At 39.1% G+C, this 14906-nt stretch overlaps 2 protein-coding genes across 3 annotated transcripts; one reads left to right on the forward strand and one right to left on the reverse strand.

Moving 5' to 3' along the window:
- Window positions 1-170: 170 nt before the first annotated feature.
- Window positions 171-7767, reverse strand: kl (klotho). The gene is made up of 5 exons (XM_060895874.1): window positions 6922-7767; window positions 5216-5726; window positions 4540-4808; window positions 1269-2391; window positions 171-854 (listed from the first exon to the last, which is right to left on the reverse strand). Exons 1-5 carry the CDS (start codon window positions 7672-7674, stop codon window positions 529-531), a joined length of 2982 nt encoding a protein of 993 aa, XP_060751857.1. The 5' UTR covers window positions 7675-7767; the 3' UTR covers window positions 171-528.
- A 4508-nt stretch (window positions 7768-12275) lies between these two features.
- zar1l (zygote arrest 1-like) lies at window positions 12276-14070 on the forward strand. 2 transcript variants are annotated; one of them, XM_060895995.1, is made up of 4 exons: window positions 12276-12941; window positions 13022-13114; window positions 13627-13706; window positions 13844-14070. In XM_060895995.1, the coding sequence occupies exons 1-4, from the start codon at window positions 12354-12356 to the stop codon at window positions 13980-13982; spliced, it is 900 nt and encodes a 299-aa protein (XP_060751978.1). In that variant the 5' UTR covers window positions 12276-12353; the 3' UTR covers window positions 13983-14070. The 2 variants fall into 2 exon arrangements, with proteins under 2 accessions (XP_060751978.1, XP_060751977.1); XM_060895994.1 differs by having other exon boundaries at window positions 12279-12941; window positions 13627-13701.
- Window positions 14071-14906: the final 836 nt, after the last annotated feature.

The raw sequence follows: 14906 nt of genomic DNA on the forward strand, positions 1-14906 counted from the left end.
TATACTTTTTGTAATCCCTCAGATATTTGAACCTTGAATCAGTGTGACAAGTTATTTTTTCTACTTTAAGTGGAGTGCAGAACGTCTTTATTTTGTGTGTGTGGGGGGGGGTTTATATACAGAATTTTTCCCAAAACATGGCACCAACAGCAACAACATAATAACAAAAATTCAACACACTTTTTTCATGTAATAAATTCAATACAGATATTCAGAACAATAGATACAACTATTAAAGTGCTGCATGTTTTCTCTACAAAATATACAAGCTAACACATATCAAACTGGGGGCTGTGTGAATTTTTGGACTATATAGTCTGTATGCCAGTTGAGAAGCCACTTGTGACACCTCTGAGCACTTAATATTAAGCACGCAGCATTGTGGGATTGCAAATATGTGTATTTGTTGTGTGTATACATACACAAATACTTAGGATTTGATAAAGTATTCTACAAACTAAAAAACAACTAAAATGAGTTTCACATTTCATTCTGGGTTAATTTAAGTAATATCCATATCACAGACTGTTATTTGGGTCTCTTTGTGCAATAGTATATAACAACACCCACAGTAACAAGCATGGCAGAAGCAACCAAAGATATGAAACCCACAACAGTGCGTTTGGCCAACACATGACACACAGGTGAGTGTTCAGTGATGTGGGGACAATGTTGTGGAGAACTACCGGGGACCGGGAACCCATTATTGTCAATAATTTTTCTGTAGTGGGTTAGAGACGATTTCATGATGGTCTCCGCCTCCACGTGGCCATACATGCCAAAGCCTGGGTCATGCTGGTCGTTAAACGCATAGGCAAAGTAGCCTCTCAAATTGACCCCATCCAGTGCGTATGCTGAAAAAGAAAACAGACAGTTGAGAAACAATTAATAAGCTCTAATCTGGGCTGAGTTATGTTGATATAACTGGATTGTTAGCAAATAAACAAGATAAGAAATCTACTAAGTTGTAGTTCAAATATTTTCCCAATATAGGCCATATGCGATTGTGAAATGTCTCTGTTGCTAACATCAGTGTTCAGAGGCTCACTGGAGGTCATTGAACTAAGCCTGTACTGTGCTGTGTAATGATTAATTGGCTTTGATGGTGTTTTTCTTCTGATGTAAACTTTGTGTACTCCAATAGTACTGAGTGAACCATCCCTCATCAAACAGCCTCAAAATGTTTAAGCTTTTATGTTCTATTTTTATTCATGTTACACCCTGAATACCTAATATTAAAATATATTTCACAGTATTAATGATCTTACCTTTTAAGGCTTCATTGATATAGTTGTACAGATAGTAAACCCGTAGACTGTCTCTGAATCTGGCTATGTCTTCTTGGACCCCATTGGCCATGACATAAATGGGAACACTTTTGTAATTAAAAGCAACCCAGTTTAGGGCTTTGCGTAAACCCCAAGGAACCACTGGAGAGTTACGCCTTGGAGACATTATCCAGGTTACATCTGAAATCAGCTGTACCTCTAATGTGTCCTTGAAAAAGTACTTATCCTCCACTTCATCATACACCATGGAGGTTGTGAAATGACTGAGGGCAAAAAAGTCATAGGTGCCTTTGACTAGTTGTCGATCCTCTTCACTGAATGTGGGTAGGTGGTAGTTGAACAGGTCGATAGGGTTTCGCTGCTGTAGCCACTGGCGCATCACTGGTGGATAGTCTCCACTGCCAAAGATGGGTTCTGCAAACCATCCCACACGTAGATCCAGAACTCGCTTTGCAGGGGCCACGTCTTCTCGGTTGAAAGAGAATGCAGGTTCAACCCAGTCCATATGCAGCACCAAAGAGGCTTTACCACCTTGTGACTGGCGAAACTCACTGTCATACACACGCCAGGCTAGAGCATGGGCACGAAGCAACTGATGGCCGACTGCATAGCCAAGGTCTTCGTCATTAGGTTCATTCAGTGTGATCCATAACTTAACGTGATCCCCAAGCCTTTGAAAGCACAGTCTAGCATATTTAGCAAAGGCCTGCACTGTCTCTTCACTTTGCCAACCTCTGTTGTTCTCCAGTGGTGCAGGCAGACTCGAGAGTTTTCCAGTGTGGTGCCAAAGAGTGACCACTGGGGTGATGTTGGCCCTCTGGAGTTCACTAACAAAGCAGTGGTAATAGCTTAGCAAAGTGTTGTTAGCTTCTGATACATGGCCTGTAGGGACAATAGAGGACCAGTTGAGGGAGAAGTGGAAATGGGAAACATGCATGTGTTTGATTTCTGATACTTGTTGCCGAATTGCAGCAAAGTCAGCACAATGGCGCCTTCTGTGCATGGGAACTTCCACACCCTCCAGCTTTTTCAGTTTTCCATTGGCTGACATGTTCCAGACATACACACTTGAGTCAACAAACTGCATAGGTGTGGTCTCAACCTGTTAATATATATGCATTCAAACCATTAGCATATCTAAAATTATATTAGAATATTATAATAAGAATTAAAAACCCAAAGAGGTCCCAATATACAGACAAGTAAAAGGAAAAACTTATGGCTCTATTATATGATCACCTTCATTTTATGATAAAACATTTCTATTCTGATTAAGTAGTCTCTTTCAAGATGACAATGTTCCCATCCACAGGGCACAAGAATTCTGTGAAGTATGAGAATGCTGTTAACAATATGGTATTGCCTTTACAGAAGGAGTGTGCAATGACAATACTATCATATCAGTGTTTGCTCACAAGTGCCAGCAATACCGGAGTAAAAATAAAGGAAATATTTTGAAAATGTTAACAACAAAGTAGCTGCTACTATCTGTTCTGGTAAATTAGCACCATATTAAAATACTTTATGTTGGTTTTCATTGTATGTTGACCTTCCTCAAACTATTGCAATAAGACTGAAAACATACAATTGTATAGGATTTCTTTGTACTCTTTAAACTGTTGTTTGCCATTGTCAACATGTAAGAGCCTGTGTACTGTAAGTGCCCTGTACAGAGCCAAGAAGCAAAGGGAAGGCCATGTTAAAAGACATGGTTATGGAAGGTGATAATCAGGTGAGCACAAACCTTTGGCCATGTAGCGCTATACAAATAAATTGAATTAAATTGAATTGAATCGTAATAATGTATTTGTCACTCATCTGTACTTTGTGTAAAAAATGCGTGTGTGGTTTGGCATTGATTGTCAGGACATGAACTAATTACAAATTAGTTTAATTTATTCATTTTGGATTAAATAAGCATTGAAAAATTATAACTGTCTCATCACTGTTATAGATTAGAGTGCATTTTGCATCACGTTTATTATTTGGAAATGAATCTAGGTCACAGGCAAACAGCCCAGGATCATGCACAGACACTGGGTTCTCCTTTCTGACCTTTGAATCTTTCTACTGACATAAAGCCATAATGACAAATAGGGTCAGTGAGGTGAGCAAACTGTATGCTACAAGGGTCTGTATTTAGAGTAAAATCAAACTCTGAAAACAAATAAAGTTCAGCCCACATCAGTAGTGAGTATATTTACATGCACACTAATAACATTAATTATCTAACTTATATGGAATGGAGAAGTTTAAGATTTTACAATTAAAGATGCATTGATTTTGTATGTTCAGTGCTGTTTACATACTGTTCATTTAGATTTTTTTGTGCATGTGCTCAAGGATAACATGATCTAACTGTAGAAGAGCTACTCTGGAAGCAGTTACACCTCATTCTCAACACACAGTCAGGCAGAGAGTTTCAACAGGTTACTGATGGGATTCACTGGCCAACATTATGCATTTAAACAAATTATTGCCAACGTATTCTAGACATCAGAATATTTTATAAACGTACTCATTAAGCACATTCTAAATGTAAACTGGACTTCCCCTTAGTGTCAAACAACTTTTAACACACTCAATATGCCACTTTAAAGTTACAGTTTGCCCTAAAATGTTGCATATAATTAACTAGTGCTGAAGTCTAGTGGTTTAATAGAATACCATAAACTTTGAAAATAAGAGTCAGAAGTTTGTTTTTCAGGTCTTCACCAGACCCAAGATCAAAGTATACGGAAGTTATGGTTAATGTGTGTTTTACAGAAGACTTAATTGGGGTGTTCAACCTTCAAAAGTCTTTTACAACACAAGAAACTCTAATAACATCTGATAACAATGTGCCTTAAACATGTGTCTTAAGTGTCTTAAAATAGACTTAACACTAATCTTAATCAACCCTTAAATTTACTGTTTCTGAACTTTTCATTTGCTTTCTTTTTTATTAATGATTTTGTGCAATAAAAAAATATATATATATTATATAAATAAATAAAATTATAAATAAAATGCTTGCTGTGTGCACGGCTATAATATTAAGTATTTAAAGGGACACTTCATCTAAATGATGAATTAAACTATAAATAAATAAATGTGTAACAAACATTAAAAGTTTTTGGAATTTTAGAATGATTTAAAACTTTTTCAAAAAAGTGTACCAGAAAGTGCAGTGATATAGTCAGTAAGAGATATTTTTTCGATAAATAAGGTACGGCAGGTGAGCACATGTTCTTAAAGAAATCTCCTTTACCTGTATGGAATTTGCAGCTACTCCCCATGTGAAATCACAAGGGAAAACTCCAACAAGAGGCCTGTTCTCTGGGAGCTGAGGGAAGCCATTCTTCTCGATCAGTTTGCTGTAAAACATGGCTGAGGTCTTTGGCTCTCTCGTCAGGTGATCAGATTTGAAGTCTACATAGTAAAGACCACGGCGTATTCCATACTCCCTATGCCACTCAAAGCCATCGAGCAATGACCAGGCGGTGTATCCAAACACATTCACTTTATCCAGTCGAATTGCTGGAAAGAATCAGTAACAAGAAGAAAGTACATCACTATGTGTCCATGGATGATTTTAATTAGTCACTTTATGGGCCTGTATGCTAATCATGTATACTAAGTAGCCTAGATTCTAGCTATTCACACATGCCTACTGTTGGACTGGTACACAATCAGATTCATGACAAGTGTTGATACAACACAATGGCTTGTGGTAAAGTATATATATATAAAAATACTATGAGGGGTTGTAAGGATGTAGAGATTATTACGGGTGTTAGCTAGAATGAGTCAAATAAATTTTTACTTTTCTTTCTTACTACTCAGCCAATGACAGAATGTTGACTAGAGTCAGTCAAACTCAGAATTCCAAAAGCTGTGAGCCATATTTAGGCTAATAAAGTAAATTTCTGCTCCCCTTCACCTACCCTTCAGAGTCTCCACTATGAAACGTTTGAGGTAATACATGTGCTTAGCATCCTTTGTCTTGGTATTGCCATTGACGAACCAGCCACTTTCCACTACAAAGATGGGAGGCTTGTTATATTCTGAGTGAACCCAGAAGAGCAGCATACGTAGATCCAGATCCTCAGTCTGTCCGAAGCGCAGGCTGTCATTAATCAATTGGAAACTAAGAGCAGGTCCATGAGACAGGGCAAAGAAATCAGCTGTTCCATTAACATACTCCTTCTCTGCCTGGGTAAATGTTGGTAGTCTGTGTGTGAGGTTGTTCTTCATGCATGGTGGGTAATCTCCATTTACAAACAGGGGATGAGCAAACCAACCCAGCACAAAGTTCAGCGAGCACTGACAAGCCCGTCGGCTCTCCTGACTCGTCCTGCTCGGTTTGATCCAGTGGGAAGCCAGCGCTATAGACACTCTCCCTCCTTGTTGGGCACGATAGTGCTCATCATATACATGCCATGCTGCAGCATGAGCCTGGTGTAGGACAGTGAGATGCAAATTGGTCAGAGGACAGTTCATCATAATTGTACAGACTGCATGAGAAAAGATCTCATTTATTACATAATATTCTAGTGTCGCTAATTGGGCATGAGCCAGAACATCGATGTCTCAAACATCATAATTAAAACATTGGTGAAATGATTTAGTTGTTTATATGTATGTATCATGATATTTCCATTTAAAATTCAAAATGAGCTCTAACTATTTTTACTCCCAGCATCAGCAGAGGTTGTAGAATACTTAGCAAAAAAATTGTGAGTGGTAACCTAACTGCCCCAAAAGCATGTATATTTGCTCTGCTGATCAGAAGGAGGCGTTATGGTGGACGTGTTAAACACAAACCCATTTGGCCCACGTGAACTTGGAAAAAATTCTGAACTTGATACATTATTCAGCAGGTCCAAAGCATAGCCAAGTGAAGATTACCGTAAAGTTTAAGTATATATTGTTACATGCAGTTTGTTTTCTATTGCAGCTGGCTTGACAGTCAAAATACATACATAAATAATAAATAATATATAACTAATAAATAATAAATAATGGTAACTTTTTCAGCCTTTTGTCTATGCTTAATCAGACCCACCCAAATCCTGTAGCTCACCCTCTGTACACACTAAAAGAATATGTAATAATGTAACATGATGTTACATTATGTTAAATGTTAAAAAAAAAAAAAAATTAAATTATATTTACATCACAGTCAAAAACAGAAGGATTGGATTTGATACTGGTCTGAAACTCTGGATTGATATTTGTTCATCCGCTGAGGTATGGTATTATTATTAGTAGTAGTAGTATTATTATTATTATTATTATTAGTAGTAGTAGTAGTAGTATTAGTATTATTATTATTATTATTAGTAGTAGTAGTAATAGTAGTAGTATTACATCATTTACATTTTCATATTAATAGAATGTTATTTTATTAATTTTAACACAAAACAGATCTTGCAAGTAATAGTATGTTGTCACAACTTGAGAGCAGGATCCCTTTCTGCTCTGCTTTTCGAAATGACTGGACAACAGAAGCTTGTTGTTATTGAGAGGATTTGAGTATCAGGTCATAAACAGACCTCATCTGTATCATAATGAACACAGTATCCTCAGAACAGCTGAGTAACTTGCTGATTTTGTACTGCATTATGTGTGTTCCCTGCATTTCTATTACCTTTAATAGATTATGACCAACTCTAAAAGGCAAATCTGGATTGTTTTTTATCCCAGGTGCCACAACTCCAGTCCCATATCCGTGCCAGGCCACGACAAACGGATTGTCCATTGTGATCCAAAACTTTACATCTGAGCCGAAGGTTTGAAAGCAAAATTCTGCGTAATCCCTGAACAGATCCACAAGCACAGAGTTGCTCCATCCTCCGTATGTGTTCTGCAGGCTGTCCGGTAAATCCCAGTGATACAGAGTCACCACGGGCTCCACTCGGATTCTCTTCAGTCCAAGGATGAGATTCTTGTAATATTCAACTCCCTTTGCGTTGTAAGTACTTTTCGTGCCATTGGCGAATATCCGCGGCCAGGACAGAGAGAAGCGGTAATGCGTGACGCCGAGCTGCTGAAGCGCGCGCAGGTCTCCAGCCAGGTTGTGGTAGCTGTCACTGCCCACGTCTCCCGTGACCACGCGACTCCCGGCGCGAGTGAACGTGTCCCAGACCGACTTGCCCTTACCGTCCTTTTGCCATGCGCCCTCCACTTGATATGCGGCGGTGCCCACGGCCCATATGAAGCCCTGGGGGAACGTGTCGTACAAAAATGCTTTATCTTCTGGATAAGGCAGTTTACTGAACCTGTCCCACGTGCGCATCCCGGCGCCTGGTTCCGCCACGGTCCGCTTCCAAAAAGCGCATGAACCGAAAATCAGCAACAGCCACAGATTGCGAACACACATTGCTGTTTTTAGGATGTCCATCCGATTAAAACCATGCAGGGAAAGTTAAGCTCTCTAACTGTAAGAGTTAATGTTCGCTTTGTGCTTTTCTACTGGTAGTGTAGCTGTCAATCATTAACCGGACAGTGCACGCGTAAAGCGGTATCCAAGCGCAGTGTTGTCCTGCAGGCAACTTTTAGAGAAGGTAATGGGGTAATTACTAAACCTACCTGCAAACAAACAAGCCATTTTAGCTCATTATCCCCAGCTTTACTGCCTGATGCATTTAAGATGCGTAATGGAGCTTTGTTGGTTTCAGATCCTCATATTCACCTAAACTGCAAATAAGCCTTTTATCCAATTTTATACAGAGCTGGTTTTAGCTTCATCCCTTTTAAAAATAAAAATATTAAAAATAAAAAATCTGCACTCCTCTGTGCTGAATTAATGCTCAAATAATAATCAACATGATGTTTTATAATGTTTTTATACACTGGTCTGAATAAAGACAGTGTTTAACATTTACATAGGATCTGATCTGCTTGCCCTCAGCAAACAGCTCTGAATTCATTTATTTATCTTCAGTGACTGTTTGGTCCTGCTCAGGGTTGTAGTTAGCACTAAACAAATGATTATAATTGAAAGCTGCTTCGTCACAAGCTGCTCTTGTGTTATCAGGCCAAATAAAGCAGAGAAGATCAACAGGGTTGTATGTAAACGCTTATAACCTCATGTTCCCAGTACTAGACAGCTGAAGCAGAAAGCTCAAGTTTTCAGGGCAGTAAGTTCATCTGACATTAGTATAAGCATCAGTATATGTAAATATGCATATATGCAATAGCTGGGTGAATACTGGCACCATGGTTGGCCTGAATCATACCTCATCCTTGGGGTTATAAAACATGATTTTCTGGGATGCTTTTATTATCAAACGTAAACAAACAGGGAAAGTAGTAATAAAGAAAATGTATTTGTTTTAGAACAACCAAGGTTAACTAAGCCAGTAATGGCCTAGGTGAACTGAGATAGGGGATAGAGCTTATGTGTGGCTTATTAGTGCATATATATATATATATATATATATATATATATATATATATATATATATATATATATATATATATATATATATACAGGTACATCTCAATAAATTAGAATGTTGTGGAAAAGTTCATTTTTTTCAGTAATTCAACTCAAACTTGTGTATTATACAGTATAAATTCAGTACACACAGACTAAAGTAGTTTAAGTCTTTGGTTCTTTTAATTGTGATGATTTTGGCTTACATTTAACAAAAAAATTAGAATATGGTGACAGGCCAATTAGTTTATCAACCCAAAACACCTGCAAAGGTTTCCTGAGACCAAAGGTTTCAAAATGGTCACTCAATTTGGTTGACTAGGCTACACAATCATGGGGAAGACTGCTGATCTGACAGTTTTCCAGAAGACAATCATTGACACCTTCACAAAGAAGGTAAGCCACAAACATTCATTGCCAAAGAAGCTGGCTGTTCACATTGTGCTGTATCCAAGCATGTTAACAGAAAGTTCAGTGGAAGGAAAAAGTGTGGAAGAAAAAGATGCACAACCAACCGAGAGAACCGCAGCCTTGAGAGGCTTGTAAAGCAAATTCGATTCAAGAATTTCGGTGAACTTCACAAGGAATAGACTGAGGCTGGCATCAAGGCATCAAGAGTCACCACACACAGACATGTCAAACCACTCCTGAACCACAGACAACTTCAGAGGCGTCTCATCTGGGCTAAGGAGAAGAAGAACTGGACTGTTGCCCAGTGGTCCAAAGTCCTCTCTTCAGATTAGAGCAGGTTTGTATTTCATTTGGAAACCAAGGCCCTATAGTCTTGAGGAAGGGTGGAGAAGCTCATAGCCCAAGTTGCTTGTGGTGTTGGTCCACTGTGTCCAAACCAAAGTCACTGCACCCCCATTTACCCAGAAATTTTAGAGAACTTCATGCTTCCTTCTGTTGACCAGCATTTTAAAGATGCTGATTTCATTTTCCAGCAGGATTTAGCACCTGCCCACACTGCCAAAAGCATCAAAAGTTGACCATGGTGTTAGTGTGCTTGACTGGCCGGCAAACTCACCAGACCTGAACCCCATAGAGAATCTATCGGTATTGTCAAGAGGAAAATGAGAAACAAGAGACCAAAAAAATGCAGATGAGCCACTGTCAAAGAAACCTGGGCTTCCATACCACCTCAGCAGACTTATCACCTCCATGCCATGCTGAATTGAGGCAGTAATTAAAGCAAAAGGAGCCCCTACCAAGTATTAAGTACATACAGTATACAGTAAATGAACATACTTTCCAGAAGGCCAACAATTCACTAAAACAAATTTTTTATTGGTCTTATTAAGTATTCTAATTTTTTGAACTGGTGGGTTTTTGTTAAATGTGAGCCAAAATCATCAAGATTAAAAGAATCAAAGACTGAAACTACAGTACTTCAGTCTGTGTGTACTGAATTTATATAATAACACTAGTTTTTCTATTTGAGTTAAATTACTGAAATAAATGAACCTTTCCACAATTTTTTGAGATGCACCTGTATATGTGTGTGTGTGTGTGTGTGTGTGTGTGTGTGTGTGTGTGTGTGTGTGTGTGTGTGTGTGTGTGTGTGTGTGTGTGTGTGTGTGTGTAAGCCTGCAGCGATGGTGGCAAGGAAAAACTCCCTGAGATGATATGATGAAGAAACCTTGAGTGGAACCAGAATCAGAAGGGAAACCATCCTCATCTTTGTGAAACTGGCTAGTAAATCATGTAAATGTAATTTTTAGAGGAGAATTGTACAACCAAGAGCTCCTGAGTAACTAACTAATAGGTCAGGCTCATTACAGACTTAACGCTAATTCCTTCCTGGTGAAGTCTTCAAATATTCATCGATGAAGACCCAAGAACAAAGCTGACTGATGCAATGGCGTGTGAGTGTGAGGTATAAAGGCACATTGCTCCCTTCATAAAAAACTGCCAAAACATTTTAAGTCCCCAGTGACGCACCATCCAACCACATGAATTAACAGCTACCACATAAACTTACAGTTCAGATGAGTCTTTCCTCTGTATAGCATTTTCTTTAGGAAGGTTACTGTACGCCATGTGAGAAAAAAATGACCACCAGAGAGCATATAAAGCCTGTTTACTAGCATCAGTATTCTCTCCTGAACTGCTGTAACTATTTTTCTAGTAACTCAAACATACAATGTTCCTAGAATCAAAATTTGGATTCATCATGTTTCCCATGTATGCTTCATGGATATGCTTCACTGTAGGCAGGGTAGGTGTTACCTGGCGATCGGCCTGTCTTAAAATTACACTCCTATAACTATTTTTTAGGTGAAACTCTCTTTACAGACTACATAAGAGACTATATGTGTTACCTTTATAGGTTTTGTGGCTATATAAGCAATTTAGTTATGCATAGGAATGGAAGAATTCAACTGTATTGTGGAATTCTGCTAGACAGACTACTGACCACAAAACCTTCAGACATGACGCTGTCTAACACTATAAACAGAACGTGTAAGAAATGCTCTTTTTGAGTTTACAAAAGGCTTCACATCAGACATAGCTCAGCTACAATACTAGCTTTATAGCCGAAGCCTCACATTTTTGGCTGCTGTTTTACAATAGAGCTCATATAACAGCTCAAGATCTGAGGTGCATGGTATGTCCATGGCTGTGTCATTGATAATGACCACCTTGATGTGGCAATCCAATCACTTATAGATACTTAACCAATGAATTGTGCGCAACAGTACAGATTTTTATTCTTCCATTCATTTTCTGTACCAATTATCCTACACAAAGTTATACATGTTGTAGACTATCCAATGGGAGTTGGGGCACAACGCATGGGACACCCTAGACTGGGGGGCAATCCATCACACGGCACAAATTAGAGATGCCAATCAGCCTATAACACAAGTCTTTAGGCTGGGAGAGGTAACAAGTACCTGGAGGAAACCCCTGAAGAACAGAGAGAATGTGCAAACTCAGAATGGACAAGAAAATCAAATTCTCAAACCTAGAGTAGTGAACACATTTCACATTTATTGTGGTTCATTTAATTATTTCATATAGAACATGTAAATATTCTATCATAATTATGCTCATTAATCCAAATGAAAAGAATCCACAAATTTCAAAATTTCATACTTTTTGAAAATTTTATACATTAATTATTATGAATTATTTGTCAGTTTTAATACATTCAAATTATTTTCATCACGTGCTTATAGAGTAAGCAATATCGGCTAATTTTTAAAATACTTCCAATAAACAGCATCCAATATTCTGTGCTTCTGTGCTCTTGTTTAAAGACTCTTGTGGTTTAAAACTGAAGTGTATCTTTGCTGTAGGACGCGTTTAATACAGACGGGTTTCTGGGTGTAGACTGGTCTAGAGTCTCATTGATTACTCACTGTTGTCCCTTCAATAATGATTCCTGTGCCTGCACAAAACAAAGCTGAGATACAGAATAATGGCTTATATGCCCTTATATAAGTGCACTATAAATCCAACAGGGAGACATTTGGAATTGAGCCCATGTTATTACGCAGTCTCATTACGCGCCTCGCACCTGCTGCCAATCTCCTCATCAGCTCATCACTGTCACAGGCCAATGCAGTCTGCACTTTATCACTGAGAAGAGCAATAAATAACCATCTGGCTCCCTGTTTATACATACGTATATCGCGATGGAGGCCTTAACCTTTTCTGCATATAACTTTGGCGGATATCCAGGTTATTTCCCCTTTTACCATGGGAACACTAAATTTAAACACCAGCACTGGAACAAAAAGGGTGGTTATGGTGCCATGCCTGAGATTCCTGATTATTTTGAAATCTGCAAACGTGCTCAGTTAAAAGCTATTTTGTCTCAAGTGAACCCGAATTTAACTCCTCGCCTGCGTAAAGCCAACACCAAAGAGTTTGGAGTTCAGGTGAATCCGAAAGTAAACGCCACAGTTCAGTGCTCTCTGGGACCTAAAACGCTGTATTATCGCGAGGACAAATGGGACTCTCCGTGGAGACCCAGTCTTCCCAGCACACCGGTGAACAATGTGCGGTTCTCACGTCCCGTTGCGATTTACTCCCCGGTGTTTGACCGCAGGTTTTTCTCAATGCCAGCTCGCGCTGAGGACCTGGACAGGGATGCAAAGCTAAGCAGCTCCGAGAAAGAAAAGTGCGCAGAGGAAGCAGAGACCGAAGCTGAAACTGTGCGGGGGATAGAGCGTCAATGCGCCGCTTTCCAAAGTCGTGCGCCTACAAGGTTTAACTTCCAGGTTGGTTAAAAGTTTTTTGGTTTGGATTTCACTTTAAAATGCTTTTGGCACTCATTGTGTACCTTTTTTGGGTCCACTAGTTTCTGGAGCAGAAATACGGCTATTATCACTGCAGCAAGTGCAACATTCGTTGGGAAAGCGCATACGTGTGGTGCATCTCGGGAACCTGTAAGGTAGCCAAACACGTTAATCTGAATCTAGTCTGGAAACGTACTGCACTTCACCAGTGGCTAGATACCTGGCTTTACTGTAACGCTTATAGACTGCGACGGAAGGCACTGTGGCCTCACTATTCACAACGTTCATGCAAAGATATAGTTTTGGATATCATGTATGAACAGTTTTATACTTTTATTGATTTGATTTGAAGATTCATACCAACCACACAGATTTCAGGTAATGTAGCTGTCTAACTCGGGGGTTTCTTTAGTAGTTAATTTTTGCTCTTCATGTTTCATTACCCGTTAGTGGTGGTGGTGTTACTCCAGGATGGTACATCGGCATCCACAGTGCTCTTTCCATATACAATGAGTGGTCTTAATGCAGTTGGAAGTGTAACTGGAGGTGAATTAAGCCTTGCCAAGCACCAAGGGTCTGCATATTGGCATGGAGTACATTTCTGGCCTTAGCTTTAAACTCCTATCAAATAGATGGTAACTTATGTTAATGTTCTATATTCTACTAGGTTTACTTCAAGCAGCACTGCAGGAAGTGCCAGGCTGGACTGAACCCGTATAGAGTGGAATCCATTCAGTGTCAGGTTGGGTAATGCTTGTTTTATGAAGCTTTTTCTTTGATTTTTATAGGCTTAGAAAATGTCAGTTGAATCATGTATCTGTGACTAACAAAAGCATATTACAAATCCAATGGTGCTTCAATTTCTTTCCCCCTCCCCTGCTCAGGTATGTGCACGAACACGCTGCTGCTGTGAGAGAAAGCAGAGGCACGTTGACATTCGGCGTCCTCACCGCCAGGACCTGTGTGGCCGTTGCAAGGGCAAGAGGCTGTCCTGTGACACCACCTATAGCTTTAAATACATAGTCTGATTATCTTTACCCAAACTCTTTTTATAATGATATGAATGAATTTTTCTTATGTATTAAACTTAATAAAAGGTACTGCAGCATAATATCATGTCTCGATCTTAAGTGTTGGTTTTGGTTTATACCCTGTCAGCCAACAAGGTAAGACAACAGTGTTTATTCCATCCCTGGGATAAACAAACTGCTCTTTCAAATGTCAATAGACTAGTTCATGTTTGAGAAGCCAATATCCACTTTGCATAATGATTTTGCTAGTGTAGTAGGTTGGACAAAATGCTCCTGTTTTTTGCATTTTCTAGTTCTGTTCTAATGGGACAGTGTTTTGGATGTCAAATCCAAGGGTTTTAACTATACATTGAGTGTGACAAAGTTTACCCTATAATTGGGTTTGATTTGTTACAATACCTGAAGATGTCCATACTGTCTGTGGCTGAGTGTCTGTAAAACAAAAGTAACTGTGCTTGCTGGGTGGCATAGATCACACCGGTGCACTAACCAGTCACAATCATCTGTTCGCTCATGTGGAAGAGTGTCGATGGTGCTTGTGTTGCAGTCTATGATTTAGCAGTAAGAAAAGCTTGATTACAATTGTATTGTTCAGTATCATTTCCTTTTGGAACATATGATCTGAAACTGGTGTATAGATGTATGTGGAACTAGGAGCAACAGATTTTTCTCCTTTAAAATGTGTGCAAATTGTCAGTATAAAACCATACAGATCCTGATTGTCAAGAAACTTGTCATTTCAACCATATGCTGTTGTAGTACACTGTGAAACGAGACCGTGTTTCTCCAGGACCTTGGTGCTACATAGAACAAAGGCAGAGCTAAGGACTTACTGTAAGTCAGCCATGTAAAGTACAATCTGTGCAAACAAACAATACACAAAAGCATTACTGACCAGTGTAAATACTTTTTTATA

Source organism: Tachysurus vachellii, chromosome 20 (genome assembly GCF_030014155.1).
Source record: "Tachysurus vachellii isolate PV-2020 chromosome 20, HZAU_Pvac_v1, whole genome shotgun sequence".
Classification (NCBI taxonomy): domain Eukaryota; kingdom Metazoa; phylum Chordata; class Actinopteri; order Siluriformes; family Bagridae; genus Tachysurus; species Tachysurus vachellii.

Excerpts from the sequence above, each read along its gene's own strand:
- kl (XM_060895874.1), bottom strand. The coding sequence starts at position 7,674 with ATGGACATCCTAAAAACAGCAATGTGTGTTCGCAATCTGTGGCTGTTG. Across the intron at positions 2,392-4,539 it reads TAGCTGCAAATTCCATACAG|GTTGAGACCACACCTATGCA; the intron begins GTAAAGGAGATT and ends ATATATTAACAG. Across the intron at positions 855-1,268 it reads TATCAATGAAGCCTTAAAAG|CATACGCACTGGATGGGGTC; the intron begins GTAAGATCATTA and ends TTTCTTTTTCAG.
- zar1l (XM_060895995.1), top strand. The coding sequence starts at position 12,354 with ATGGAGGCCTTAACCTTTTCTGCATATAACTTTGGCGGATATCCAGGT. Across the intron at positions 12,942-13,021 it reads CTACAAGGTTTAACTTCCAG|TTTCTGGAGCAGAAATACGG; the intron begins GTTGGTTAAAAG and ends TGGGTCCACTAG. Across the intron at positions 13,115-13,626 it reads GCATCTCGGGAACCTGTAAG|GTTTACTTCAAGCAGCACTG; the intron begins GTAGCCAAACAC and ends ATATTCTACTAG.